The sequence below is a fragment of the Pelodiscus sinensis genome, chromosome 2 (assembly GCF_052426305.1).
Source record: "Pelodiscus sinensis isolate ZL-2025 chromosome 2, ASM5242630v1, whole genome shotgun sequence".
Taxonomy (NCBI): domain Eukaryota; kingdom Metazoa; phylum Chordata; order Testudines; family Trionychidae; genus Pelodiscus; species Pelodiscus sinensis.
The window spans coordinates 64,585,244-64,600,087 of record NC_143053.1 but is presented as its reverse complement, the minus strand read 5'-3'; the positions used below and the strand labels follow the sequence as shown (position 1 = coordinate 64,600,087).

At 39.1% G+C, this 14,844-nt stretch overlaps 1 protein-coding gene across 3 annotated transcripts in view; it reads right to left on the bottom strand.

Moving 5' to 3' along the window:
- TOX (thymocyte selection associated high mobility group box) overlaps window positions 1-14,844 on the bottom strand; it is a 293,213-nt gene that overhangs the window by 57,565 nt on the left and 220,804 nt on the right. For 2 of the 3 annotated variants that reach the window (XM_089776250.1, XM_006113629.5), the window contains exons 4-5: window positions 11,418-11,696; window positions 2,068-2,298 (exon numbers count right to left, since the gene is read on the bottom strand). In XM_089776250.1, coding sequence (XP_089632376.1) covers window positions 2,068-2,298; window positions 11,418-11,696 — 510 coding nt within the window. The remainder of the gene's footprint in view (window positions 1-2,067; window positions 2,299-11,417; window positions 11,697-14,844) is intronic. The other variant, XM_089776251.1, reaches the window with a different exon arrangement.

Sequence of the window (14,844 nt, the reverse complement as noted above, 5' to 3'; positions counted from 1 at the left end):
GCTGCTCCTGGGGCTGTCCCATGTGCCAGGACAAGAGCCAGGCTGCAGTACAGCTGCGCTTGGGCCAGGACCACGGTACTAAAAATAGCACCGTGGCTCTGGCTCCAGATCCAGCACACAGGGCAGGCACCTGCCATGCTGCCCCACCTAGCAGATGCAGGTGTTAATAAGGCAGGAGGGAAGGGAAGGGGCTGAGGGAGAACTAAGGGGAAGATGGGGGTGAGATGAGGAAGGGGCTTGTGCTGAGGGGAGAGGAAGGGGGAGGATAAGGCAGGAGAAGAACGGGGAAGGCACCAAGTGCCAGGGTGGTGGAGATTGACAACAGAAACAATGCCTTAAAAATACAGCAGTAAAAATGCATTAGCCACAGAATGGTCAGTTAACAAAGGACTATCAAATATTTAGGGCCAGATCCTTTTGGCTCTTATTCCCTGTCACACTGCACAGCTCTTGTAACAGCTCATCACAGAGATCAGACTCAGAACATCTCGTCACATAGATGAGACTCAGAATGTCTCTCAAAACAGTGGTTCCCAACCGTAGCTCCACGGACCAGCATCGGGCTGCAAACCCTGTCTGACGGGCTGCAGTACATTACCAGGCCACGCCCCCAGCTTTTATTTACTTCTGCCCCCCTGGAGTTCCCAGGGAATTCCCTTCTTGTGCAGTTCCGCACACAGCAACAGGGTGAGTGGGGCGGCTGGTAGCTGGGGCTATGGTGAAGCTGTCCCTACTAGGGCAGCCTCACTGTGGCTCCAGTTCCAGCTCTGGCGATCACTACGTGGCCCAGCCAGCAGGGTCAAGCACCACATGCAGAGTAGCTGCCCCAGCCAGTGGGGTCAAACACCAGGTGAAGGGTGGCTGGTCCTGCGACCCCATTCTCCAATCTCTCCGCTCAGCAGGAGTCTCCCCCAGCCTCCAGCTGCTCCCAGGCAGCAGGTACACACATTATTATTATGCACTGTTAAGTGCATAGGAGAATATGAATGTGCAGAATGTGTCCGCACTGCCAGACCTGTTAGTTCTGCCTCTGTAATTCTGGTGCAATTGAGGCAAAAGGTTTGGACTGGAGAATGCTCTTTAACGAGTATTAGCAACTTTTTTATTTGTTTTTCAAATTCTTGTTCACCATCTATGATTTCCCTGAAATACCACGGGCTAAAATTATCACAATGAATATGCAAATATTTCAGTGCCACTCCGCCAATGGTTTTTGAATGAATTTGCCAGTTTGTAGTTTAAAAAAGGTTGGGAACCACTTCCTCCGAAGACCATTTAGTCTTCCACTTTGCATAATATTTAACGGTAGAGGAGGAAAAAGCTCAGCATAGATTCTGAAACAAATTGGAAAGCTGTGTTTTGGAACGGTTTGAATAACGTATTGGTACTAGCTCTTTGTTGTTCTTCAAGAAGAGGCTAGTTTCAGAGGGGTAACTGTGTTAGTCTGTTTCAGCAAAAACAATGAGGAGTACTGCGGCAACTTAAAGACTAACATATTTACTTGGATGTAAGCTTTTGTGGTAGCTGAACTATATGACTTTATACTCACTCACAACCATTTCCGATTTGGGGACAATTTATACCTTCAAATCAGTGGCATTGCTATGGATACCCGCATGGCTCACAATATGCCAAAATTTTTATGACTGACCTAGAACAACATTTCCTGTCCTTGAACACCCTCTACTCCTGTTTCTGTAACTTCCACTCCAATTCATCTGATGAAGTGGGTTTTAGCCACGAAAGCTTAAGTCTTAACAAATCTGATAGCCTCTAAGGTGCCACAGGACTCCTTGTTTTTACAGATACAGAATAACATGGCTACCCCACTGAGAAAATCCTAAAAGTAATTATATAAATTTACAGGCATAAGAACTAAACTACTCTTTCTAGTGGCCCTAGAAACTGATGTATGAAATGAGGTGACAGTCCCCTTAATTCAATTTGTGATATGATACATTTTCAGGGTTAGTCTGAATGAACAAAAGGAGCTGCTCAGCGTGGTTCGATGTATCACACTTTCCTAAAATAAAGTTATTGATCTCTAAAAGGTATATCACACTGTACCTGTTTTTGTTCCTCTCCCAAGCCATCCCACATTGAAGCTACAATTTTAGAGACTTCACCAAATGTAGCATTTGGGTTTTGGCCCTTGATGGCTGCTTGAGTGTCTCGGAAGAATAATGCATAGGCAGACACAGGCTTCTGTGGCTCATTAGGGTCCTTCTTCTTCTTCTTCTTGGGAGTTTTGGGTTTCTTTCCCATATCAGAAGCAGGTCGCTTCTCTCCTCCATTGACCTGTATTAAAGGTTCACAAAAGGACAGAAATTCATTAAACTGTGAATCAGATAAAAAAGTTTCTATTTTTATTGAGGCATCTACAATCCACATGCATTTTGGATTTTAGTTTGGAAAATGGCACTTTTAAGTACACAATCTTTTGATAATCCAAAAGTTGACAACATTTTACAGTGTTTCACTATAAAATGCATTGTTAATGTTCTAGGTTCTATAATAGTTTTCCTAAAATGATTCATACATTTTGTTTTATGCCATTATCATACATCAATAGCTTGTCTTGCCATCTTTTTATCTCTTCTGAGTCTTACAGCTAATGGTTGTTGGAAACCTGTAATGAGTAAAGCCATTACAGATTTCATTATACATTGACCATTAGTTTAATCATAAGAACCATTTAACTAGAGGAAGAACAATATAATTTCCACCTTATATTTTTCTTTCCCGTAGAGGACTATTTTAACCTACTGCTCAGTTCATTTCCCATTGAAGTCAGGGCTACTGTTTCTAGTGACTTCAATGGGAACTGGATTGGAAATCAAGCAAACTGAGATTTTAAAAAATGCTAATTCCATTGTAGTAGTCAAAATGAAGGGAAACAACATTTCGGTCATTTAGGATGGAAATTTTTTGACCTATATAAAGGCTCAATTCTGGTCTTACTGGAGTCAATGGTAAAACTTGCATTCACTGTTCTGGTGCAGGATTGGTTTTTTAGGTCCTAAATAAAAGATCAAATGAGGTTCATGCCCACAATAAATTTAAACAGGACTTGTGTTTATGTGTGTATGCACACACACACAAAATCTCCAAGCCTTCGCTCCCTCTTGCAGAGGTCATTGAAGCCTGAGGAGATGCAAATTTGTAAAAACCCAACTTTCTTTTACCGTTTACTCTTTATGTTTCAGTAGGGCTTCCAGCAGGGTTCATAACCCCCTTTTCCCAGATGCTGTGCAAAAATATGCAAAGACACAGCCCAGATTCTCCAGGAGGCTTGAGCTACACAGCACAAAGTAGCCTGAGTGGAGTGGAGAACCTGACTAGCTGATCTGTCCCAAAGGTTTTTCTTTTAAACCAAGTTAGGAGAGAGAAGGTTATGATCAAATAGGTATGATTTCTATCAGGTGACATGCCAGATTACAGGTGTTCCTAAAATAATCAAAGATACATAATGACAGTGGCTGCATAAGTCTGGATATGCTCACTCTGGGCCAAAGCCTTCTCCCTCTTCCTGTGTGTCACCACACTGTGTTCAATGGAACTACTCAAGTGAGTAAAGTGATCAGAATTTGGCCCTTTGTGGTTTTCTAAGCGGAACAGCAATGTGACAAATGTAACTCAAAAAAGGAAATTGCTTGGTTCCTAGGCACCTGGCTGGGCAATCAACTGTGCAGTTAGTGGTGGTGGAGTACACCAGCAAGAATAGAGAAAAGAGGAAAGAAGTTTCAAATTTGCAGTCTACTATTTCACTCAATACTGCAGAAGAAACCAAGAGATCAATAATATATGAAGGTCTGCTATGTGAAGACACAAAGAATTCCTCAGTTAAATTGACCACCCTAATCCAAATTTTCCAAACACCTCTAACTAACAGTTCACAAATCCCAGGAGCAAGGAAACTTGACAATTCAGACCCTCAGTTAAAGTTTCTACTATTGCTATTTTTAAAGTTTTTTATTTTTCAATCACAGGGATTTATAAGCTTGTAGATATTTAGGATAGCAAGATGTCCATATCCCCATTTAACAAGGTGATAAGTAATCATAATGTGAACAAAAGGTAAGAGAAAAAAAAGTCTTGTAAATAGCTCTGATATTTTATTCTCCAAACCAAAAAACCAAGTGGCTTCAAATATCCCATTGCTAAAACAGGGAGTACTCCCTGGAGAAATTCTGTTTGTTTTATAAAAAATAAGTAAATAAAAAGAATTCCAGTACTAATAACCTTGGAAATGGCTGGGATGATGGCCTGCCTTATGCTCCCATCAGTCTAGCAGCTTCATAGACTCCACTGCTAACAGCAAAAGCAGAGACAGATGGGAAATAAAATAAAAAACATATATATTCTGCTAGGCACAGATTCATGCCTCAAAATCCCTAGAGGTGTAGTTAGCTCATGGTAATCCACCTCCTGTCATGCCTTATTGCTTAATTATGGTGATGTATTTAACTTATTTATCACAAGAAAGCAATAATCTTTCACTTTAAAAAAGTCTGCAGTAACCATGTTGCACAGATGATAGATCACAAGACTATCTAGTGTAGGATTTAAGACTATCAAGTAAGGCATATTGTTGATATGTAAATGTCCCTTGAGAAGTTTGAAAATGTCTATAAGTATATTTAAAATAAACTGCAAGAGTACCAAATCTTTTAACGGCGCTAAGAGAGCTATTTTATGCACACTATGTTGCAGTAATCGCTGTAGTTTAAAATAGATTTTAATCAAGCACCATCTGCATAATAGACTGAACAAACAACACAATATTCTGCTTATAACTCTTATAATATAAAATAAATATTGTAAAACCTCTACCTCATAAAGAGAATATGTGGTAACAGTTCCCTAGTAATCATGTTTCTGTTAGTTAATTTTTGCTACTTGCAGGCCTCAGTCTCTTTTCTCCAAACTACACTATTTGAAATTCTCTCATAAGCAAAATTCAAATGAGCATGAAAAAAAGTCATCTATCTACTGAGAAATACATATTTGCAAGCCTACAATGCTTCTAGCATCTCACAATTATGCTTAGCAATAACAGAATACATGTTTAATGATCCAACACTGTGAATTATGGCAAAAATCGCACAAATGCAGTATTTGAATTTTGAAGTGGTCAGAATAAAATGTGTGGTAAATGGGCACTTTGTTATACATGGTTTTATAGTTACTTACAAATACTGATTTTTTAAGATTGTCTTTTTATTTGTTTAACTACAGACTTGAATACTGAATTTAGAAAATTGAGCACAGCCAGTTTTAGGATCTGCGTCGCCTACACAAATGAGTTTCTTGGCCAGAGATTTTAGTTCCCACTTGCACTGTTCTAAACTGCTTTCAGATCATCCATTTCCAGCCTCAAAATCCTATTACTGTTATCCTACTCCCTGGGCCTTACTGACATGCAGTCTGGGATGCCTTCATTTTAAAGCCACAGTACTTAGAGCAACTAAGTCCTCTGCAATGCCCCCTGTAATGGTGCTGCAGCTTTTCCCTTCTTTGTGTTTCAGCTAGTGCAGGTGTGTGCTTTAAGTCTGAGAATTCTGTATGAAATGGCCACTACTACCAGGTGTGTGTGTGTCTGAAAATACCCAGCAGCTTTTGTATTCATTTATATATATGGTGATCTAAGTTCCCTGTAAGCTGTGTGGCTGCACAACTGTGGAGCTGCTTTCTGAGCTCTGCTCAGAAGTTGAAAGCTCCCATGCAGGCAGGGAGCTCAGCTCACAGGCAGGGGGCAGAGCATCGTCTCCCTAAGCAAGTAGCTAAACAGAGCTGCTCCATGTTTGAAACTCAGCAGCTCCCAGAGCAGTTAAAAAGTGAGATAAGGAGGGAATAAGTGGCTGGGCAGGGGGGACAGAGGGAGTAAATTGGCCGAGGGGGAGTTAGAAGGGAGGGGAATTTGGAGAGTCCCATCTGCATGAGGAGAGAGGCAGGAACTCAGCACTCTCAAGTCTGCTGAGGAGGGGGAGATAAGAGACTACTCCATGAGGTAGGTGGGGGAAAGAGGGGGTAGATGGGTGCTGGCATTGGGGTGAGGTGGAGGCAGGGGGAAATTTGTGCTGTGAGGTGGGGGAAGTGTGGATAATTTGTTTATGCTTTAAGCTGGGAGTTTGGATAGACTGCTGGCTGCCTGCTAGTTTGAGAAGTAGGAGTTTATCCCTGCCCACACCTGGACTGGGGAGGAGCAGATTGCACAGGGGTAGGTGGGAGAAAGAGGCATCTGTCAGTGAGGTGGAGGCCAGGGGCAGGTTGTTTGGGGTGTCTGACTAACTTGCTCACCTCTTTGTCTGTCTGGGTTGAAGGGAGGGAAGGGAAAGCAGGCTGTATGGGGGTGGGGTGCTAAGAGGATATTTGCATGATTACATTTCAAACAAAGTTTACATAGTTGTTAATGGCTTAAAGTAAGAAAGAAAAATATTCTTTTAAATGAATTTTTTTGGAGTGTTGCAGATATCTAAAACTCTGATCTTAATGATTTTTTAAATATCCTATGTTACTAATTAATACATGGTATATTGTATTGCATTAAGGCCAGATCTTTGCTATGTGGTAGAGTTCTGGCCCTTATGAGCCAAAAGTAGCAAGTACTAGGTGTGATGCTAGTTGTTTTGCAGGATGAAACCTTATCTGCAAGCTCTTTGAAACATGCATCTGTCTACAAACCCTGAAGCCATGTGTTAATTTGTTCTGGGGCTTCTACTCTTTGAGTTGTTATGTGTGTGTGTGTGTGTGTGTGTGTGTGTGTGTGTGTGTGTGTGTGTGTGTGTGTGTGTGTGTGTGTGTGTGTTTTGTTTGTTTTGGTGGTACACATCCACACACTACCTCAATATTGCTGTTGTACATCAGAAATTTCAACCCGCCCAAAAGAAAATTCAACTTGCCAAGGATAGAAAATGCTAGAGGTAACACTGATGGTGATGGTTCCGTAGCATGGACAGTTTTTAGCATAATTTTTATGCTGTTGACCAAATAAGGTATTTAATACGAAGTTCATTTCCTACTGGAGATTCAGTATACCAACAGTTGTATAGTTCCTTAAAGCTGTTTGTTTATACCCAGCACTAGTGATAAGATTCATATCCAGTGCAAAGGCAAACATTTGTTTATTCCTTTTGCCAGTCTATATACATAAATTGCCCACAAATAAAGTCAGTTTCCAATCTCACATCATTTAGACAGTTATTTGATTTCTTAGACAGAATTGGGTATAGTTGTTAGAAAGCATGACAAAGCAGCATCTATTTTACTACCCAATCTTTCACAAGAGGTGTAGCTATTCTTCTTTCAAAACCATAGGGTAGGTACTCAGCTGGTATAACAGACCTAGCTCAGTTGGCATGGACTTCAGTGAAGCTGCAAAAGTCAGCCTAAAACTTATTTTGACAATAAAGGTAGATGAGTTGAAAGATGTTGGGGTTGCCTTATTAAATTGAAAGAATAAAAAGGAGTTCAAGACAATTATTATGATTATTCCAAATAACATGGTACTCAGTTTCCTGGAATGAGGACTGAGTGATAACTCTCAGGCTATGTCCAGTCAGCAGCGCTATTTCAGGATACTGGAAGTATCCTGAAATAGCTATTCTGCATCTTTAAACATGCCCGTTATTTCAAAATATATTTCCATGACGGTTAAGACACTTTTCAGAATAGCACTTTATTTTGAAATTTGTTACTGTGTAGTCAGCATTAAATTTTGAAATAAGCTATTTCAAAATTAGATCGAAATAAGCTACGCAATTTGCATAGCTCAACTTGTATATCTTATTTTGACCTACGGTGCAGTGTTGACGCACCCTCACAGACTTCATCACATCTTGCCTCAAAATCTCTTTGTAGCAAGATCTGGCAATTGCCTTGTGACTTCAGTGCATGATTGCTTGGGTAAGGACTGAGTAGAGAACTCAGGAGTTGAGCCATTATATGGGACTGTACACTGACATAATTTATAAAACAGAGACAAAAATCTCAGAGTTTATCACACAACATTGCGTGCAGATATGAGCTATTGGATCTCCCACTGGTCAGAGCCAGGCAGAGCACATTGTATGCAGCCCTCCTAGTCCAATCCAGTGTAGGTGCTATTCCCTTCACCAGGTGGGCCAAAGATGGAACAGGAGATGGTTTGAAGGGAAAGGAATCTTCAGTTGCCCTTCAGGGCAGTTTTAAGATCACTTTGCACCTGTTTGGTCCAGCACAAAATTGCTAGAGGCCAATAATCTGTTCCAGCAGTTAGTTGGCAATTTCCAGGGACACTTCTGTAACACCTAGTAGTTTTTATTTGCAGTGTTGCTGTTAGAGAGACAAGGTGGGTAAGGTAGTATCTTTTATTGGATCCACTTCTGTTGGTGAGAGAGACAAGCTTTTGAGCAATACAGACCTGAAAAAGAGCTCTTGTCTTTCTCACCGACAGAAACTGGTCCAGTGAAAGATTTTACCTCATCCACCCTGGCTCTCCAATAGTTTTTATGTAAATTATATTAATACAATAGTTTATTATGTTGATTAATCTTAGCTTTTATATAGGAATACTTGAATAGTTATATTATATGTAACTAAGCCAGTATCCTGTCTCCAGCAGTGTGGAAGGTGCAAGTAAACCACCAGTAGACAGATGTAGAATAATGCACCTCAATGAAGGTCTCATTCTAATCAAATAGAAATTATTTTAAACCTTGAATCACGTGGTTTTATATCCCTTCCAAAAATGTTATTAGTATTAACTGTTGTAACTGTGGAAGAATGTTAAGGGAATGGTAACATATCAATTATTGTATAATTAGTAACTTTAATTCTGGTATATCATGCTTTCTTTTCCTGATCCGTACGCTAAGATTGGGATAATCAAAACGGGTACTTCTATATTAGTATTGTTTAAACCATTAATTCAGAATATATAAATAGACTTCACAGGAAAAAGACACTATTTCTGTGTCTGTAATGTTCAGTATTTCCTTAACTACTATGGAAAATATTTGTTTTAATTTGAAACACCTGATTCAGTGAAATCAGAATTCTAGACTTATGATAGTGTGTTGTTATAAAAACATGTATCACTAATGTAATGTGATTTTGTTGATATATTTATTAGGAACAAGAACTGGAATGGAAGAAGATGGAATGACTTAATTATAGAAAAAACTGAACCACAATTAAGTGGTGGGGGTGGGGAAGGACTGTCAGGGCTTACCAGAGAAGGACCATGCTGCTTTATAGCTGAAGGAGGATGGGGGGAAATGAGGTCAGAGCATGCATTTTGAAGCACTGACTCATCTCCTCAGGAATGTGAGGTCTGAAAGGTATAAAGGTACAAGCCCCGAGTGGGGGAAGTCTCTTCGTTCTATGCAGCAAGCAAAACCAGCATCCACCCTTGCTCCCCCAATGTAGGTGAATATCAGGTTGGGCTAGGACCTGCTGTGGGCATCATGCAAGTCTCTCCTTTTTAAGAGAACTGGGAAGGAATTTTTCCAGCACCACCAGACTAGTGTTGGTGGCTTGAAGGTTTTTTTAGCCTTTCCCACAGTGAGTGTCAGAGAGAACCTTTCCAGGTAAGAAGAAAAGGTGCTAGGCCATATGTCGCAACTTATTTTGTAAGGCTGAGCGGATATCCAGGGCAGATACTCCATAAGGAAGGGACTAGATAAATGGCCTGGTAAATGACTTTAAAAGGAGGTACCGGATAAAGCAACAGTATGAGGGAGGGGGTTTGCGGGTCTCCTCTGATTGGTATAGCAGGGAGCCAACCCCTTCTTCCTATTTTCATTGCCCCTCCTATGAGGTGCTGGATGAGAAGATCCAAGACTTAGGTTGGCTAGGGAACATGGATGAAAATTAAGGGGGGCTGGTGGAGCTCAGGGTAATGATTTGAAGAAATATGGATTTGCCTGCACTGTACATTTTATCTGCCAGGTAGTCCCAGATGTCTATATAATAAAGTTGCAGCCTGATTTAAACCCGTATCAAGAATCTCCTTTCCTTCTTTTAGTGTACCCAGACAATGAGCATCTAGATGCTATCTTCTAGGGAAGCTAAATGTGCTCAGGATCTCACAGGCTCTCTCTCTCTCTCTCTCTCTTTCTCTCTCTCTCTCTATGTATATATATATATATTAACAGATGCTAGAAATACATTCTTTTACAAAGTGAAGGTTGGGTTTGTTTATCTTTATGTATTTCATTTTCTAAAGTTCTCACAAGTATTGGAAATGCTTCCTTACAACATTAAGAAGTCTAACATTCAAGAAAAACCCAAGTTTGCAAAATCAAGGAAAAGTTCTGAAATAATACTTGTAATCAGAACTTATTCAGAACACAGTGAAGTATATTATGCCAATTACAGGATTATTTTCCAGTTTGAGGCATGAAAAATATAAACATAACTAAAACAGAAATCAGATTTACAACCCTTCACTGAACTATATTCCTAAATGGCTCACTTTGCATCTGTTTGACGTCTTTGCAATAAATCCCAACTTTTTCCCCACAATTCCCGCAACTATTACTGCTACAGAATAACAGGGCCATTAACACCCTCTAGTGATTAGAACACAAAACTCGGAGTCCAGAAACCTCAGTTTTTATCTGGACTTTGCTCCAAGCTCTTATGTGAGCTTGTGGCAAGACACAAACTTTTTGTTCCTCAGTTTTTCTGTCTGCAAAATGGAGATACTCATTCGCTTTTGTAAAGCAGTTTGAGATTTTTGCACAAAATGCTATCCAAATGATTATATTGTTATTAATTTATTATGCTGTTAGTGACTGTATAGTGTTAAAGATATCCTCAAGGAGTACTAGTGCTACCTACAAAATAAAGGCATGCCATCTATGTAAACTTTCCCAAAAAATGAATTTTAATATTATTAGAAGATATTTTCCTATTTTTCTCTTCTGGTTGCCATGGTCTTCTATTTACATATCCTGCAGTCCTAGCAAACTGTACACATAATCCCATGCTTCGTTAGCAATAACTTGATCCTTGACCTGGAACAAACACACTTTGTACACATGAGAGAAAATTCAATCTTTATATTAAAGTCTTGTGAGGAATATTCTTCTTTACTCTTTATTTCACTATACGAACCTTCCATTTTCCTCATATAGAAAAGTGTGATGTTCACTAGCGTTGCCTTCAGGGCTGATTGGAGACTAGAAGATAGGTTTAAGGTAAAAGCCAATCCTTTATCCACACCAATTAGCCCCTTTATGATTGTGGTACACATACCACATGCTACAATATGTACCTCTCTGATACTTCTCATTTGGATGCCAGCAACTTATATATTATAGCCTTCATAATTAAGGTACATATATTCCAAGCAACACTTAGAGAGACTGACTCATTTAACTAATCCTAAACAGAGCCACCATTTACTTTTTATTTCTAGTGCCTAACCATACCTTAGAGGTATCATCCCCTTCATCTTCATGGACTGAACTGGATGGCGAGGGAGTTGCAGACTTGCTTCCAGGTGGAGATGGAGAGTTATGGGGAACACTGTTTCCACCCATATTCAAACCAAGCTGAGCACTGAGCTGTGACTGGTTAATGGTAGTCAGCTGACCATGCTGCATCATTCCTGGCTGCCTAATATCTGCAGGTTGAACCCTTGGTCTCATGGCTGCCATCTGAGGGTGGGAACTATAGTGAGCTCCTTCTGCATTCCGTAAATCTTGCATCTACAAAAGGAAAATTGGAAAGCAATAATTTTCCATCATCATGCCATCATGTCCAAGTTCCCTTTGGCCTTAAAATGAATCCCTGCTGAGCTATAGATTATTCCATATTTAACAGAACTGGGAGTATTTAATTAAAACATATGAGTTGTAAGGAATATAAAAAATACAGCCAACTTCTGCATAATGCTGTTTATTATGGGCTAAATCATGCAGGCTCTCATCAACCCTTGGATAGGCAAGGCGGCCATTGACTTTACTGAGAGGTTTTCCTGCTTAGGGACTGCAGGAAATGGCCCTCTATTAACTGTCCTTTGGATCTTTCAAAAGTGTCTAAAAAAATATAATTATACAAAACAAATGTCAGAATCTTGAATCAAAGTGCAAGAGGTTTCTTATCAGATGAGTTTGACCTGCCAAGTTTGGTTTTAGATCCACATTTCCCCAAAATTCTAGGAACTTGAACTTCTAAGTTCGAAGTTCAGTTTTGCCTTGCCTAGAAGTGCCCAAGACATGCTGATTTTTAAGACTTAGAAAACTGACCTAGGGTTCTATCAATAGATGGAATAATTGACTAATGAACTGATTTGCTGCAACAGTCATATATGAACCCAAAGTGCTAAAGCTGAAAGGTTGACAAATTTATCCATTGTGTTATTTGGGTCACTGCTTTCTAGCATTAATGAGTCTCATTTTTAATTCAAGCAATGAATTCAGTCTCTGCACAGATAAGAATGAAAAGCATTGGAGGATGAAGCTCTTTACTGATCCAGAGGTCAAACGTTCTATACATGGATACTATAGAGGATATCTCATAATGCTTATCCAGTGTACTCAGACTCATAGCCTGAGATAAGACAACTGCAGAGAGTAACTCAGTTTTTAAGTTTAGGTGTGTTGGGGGGTGATTTAAAATTGAAGTGGCTATTCAAAGCTGAAAATTAAATGGATATAGTTATCTTAGTCTGTATCATATAATCAAGGTGGAATTTGACAAAAACAACAATGTACAAGTATCATAGTGCTAGGGAAAAGTGATAATAATCCAGAGTACTAATATAAACATAGTTATATTAGTGACAGACTTTTTTAGCCAAGTCATCCAATGTATTTTGTTTTTTACTTTAAATTTAAATGCCATCTCTCTCTTTCTCTCTCTCACTCATGCACTCCTGTGTGTGTTCATTCTCTCTCTCCATATATAGTATACCAGTCTGTGAGATCCTTGTGAAGAAGGAATTTGAATTAGATTGGGAATATAAAAAAACTCTTTGCTATTTTTTTCATTATGGACAGAGTACATGATTTTTCAAAATGTATAGGCTCTTGGATTGATTTGTGTATTTTGGAGAATGGATCACATCAATAAATATTCTGGAATCTAGGATATTTACTATTTTAAATTTATCTGTGGTCCTAAAAGATGTCAAAAACTACTTCAGATAATATGACACCTCTCTTCATATGGTCTTGATATTCCTTTATGAATTAATATCTCTGGAATACAAAAGGTTTATTAATATCCATCATTCAAGTTCATTCAATTACCAATTCATTGCAAAATACAGTGCACAATATCAACTCAGGACTCAACTCTTGAAAGACATTTATATTTTTAAAGATTGTTACTGACTTTCTGCTCCTTTTTCAAATACCAGCTTCCCTCCTAGTCAAACATATTAGCTTTGAAAGCTATCATTATCTCTGCCTGTAGCAGACAATCTATATCAAAACAGTTGTACACATAAAACAGTAACTACTTCATGGCTGTATCTCTTCTGATCCAGCTGTTTCACTGAATAGCAGTTGGTGAATGGAGAACTGGAACATGGGTAGCCCTGAGGCCTTATTTGCTAATGTTACTCACCAGCTGCTGTTTTATGTGGTGTTAGCAGGCAAGGCTTGGAAGTTTGCCAGTTGCAGCAAGAACAAGGGAAAGTGAGGTATCTCTGAAGCCCTTCCATTTACCCCTGTCTGTCATCTTTTGACACCGAACATTGTTGAGTGCTATCCCCAGGGCCACTAAGAAACATTGCTGGAGTTAAAATGTGAATATAGCTTACATTCTAAACCCTTTGTACAGTATTTTTGGGTACCTTTCTAACAATCCAAGGAAACTACAGATCAGTTCTAAAGATAGACCCTACTGGCTTCATAAATGACAGGAAGCTGTAAAGGTAAAATAAGTTAATTTTTCATTAGAAATAGTCTAACTAGTGTAACATGCACTATTTAAAAATCTAAATAAGTATTTTTGTCAATGTTTCAAATGACTATGCATGTATATGCCTCAATGAAACCTGGCTTCATTTTTAATAATACTATCATGTTGGTTTTTTTTTACTTAAAATATATTTGCCAACTGACAACATATCATTGGTTGTCCAAACTAATTTGTTATTAAAACCTCCCAATCTTGCCAAGCTGATCATTAGAAGCAGCTCCTCAGAGATCAGCGCAAACCAACTCAAAGTGGCGCCAGACCCTGCCAAAACAACAGATGCAAAACCCTCAGATCTATCTCCACTGCTACAAGGATCAACATGCTTCATAACACTCTTTAAGATTCTAGATCCTTCATTATGATATGTACCTTGTTCAGAGCATCAAATGCCCCACCTAGTATATGAGTGAAATCAGTCACTCAGGAAGAAAAATGATGAAAGATAAAAGACTTTTGGGAGAACACTTTTCACAGTGATCACAGATCCACTTCTAACCTATCAGTTCTCACACTCCTCAAAGGAAGCCTGCACAAAATTGTCAAAAGATGAGCCTGGGACCTTAAATTAAGTAATTTTCCTAAACACTAAGAATCATGGCTTCAATAAGGACACTAGATTTATGACATATTTCAACAACCTCTAACCAATTGACCCACCTTTATCCTATGCTTGCAGAGATGTTAATTGCTCACTACATTTTAAATGGTCTATTGCAACATGTGTTAACTCATTATGCTTAACAATCTATTTCACCTTGTATTTGCTGTGACACACTATGTGTCCCAGGCCTGAATAAAAGCTATTTATAGATCAAAAAGCTTGTCTTTTTCACCAACAAAGTTATTGCCATTCCCACCTTGTCTCTCTGGTCATTAAGACCTTTTTATACAGTTTATATATAGCAAGAAATATTGCCACCCTAGAAT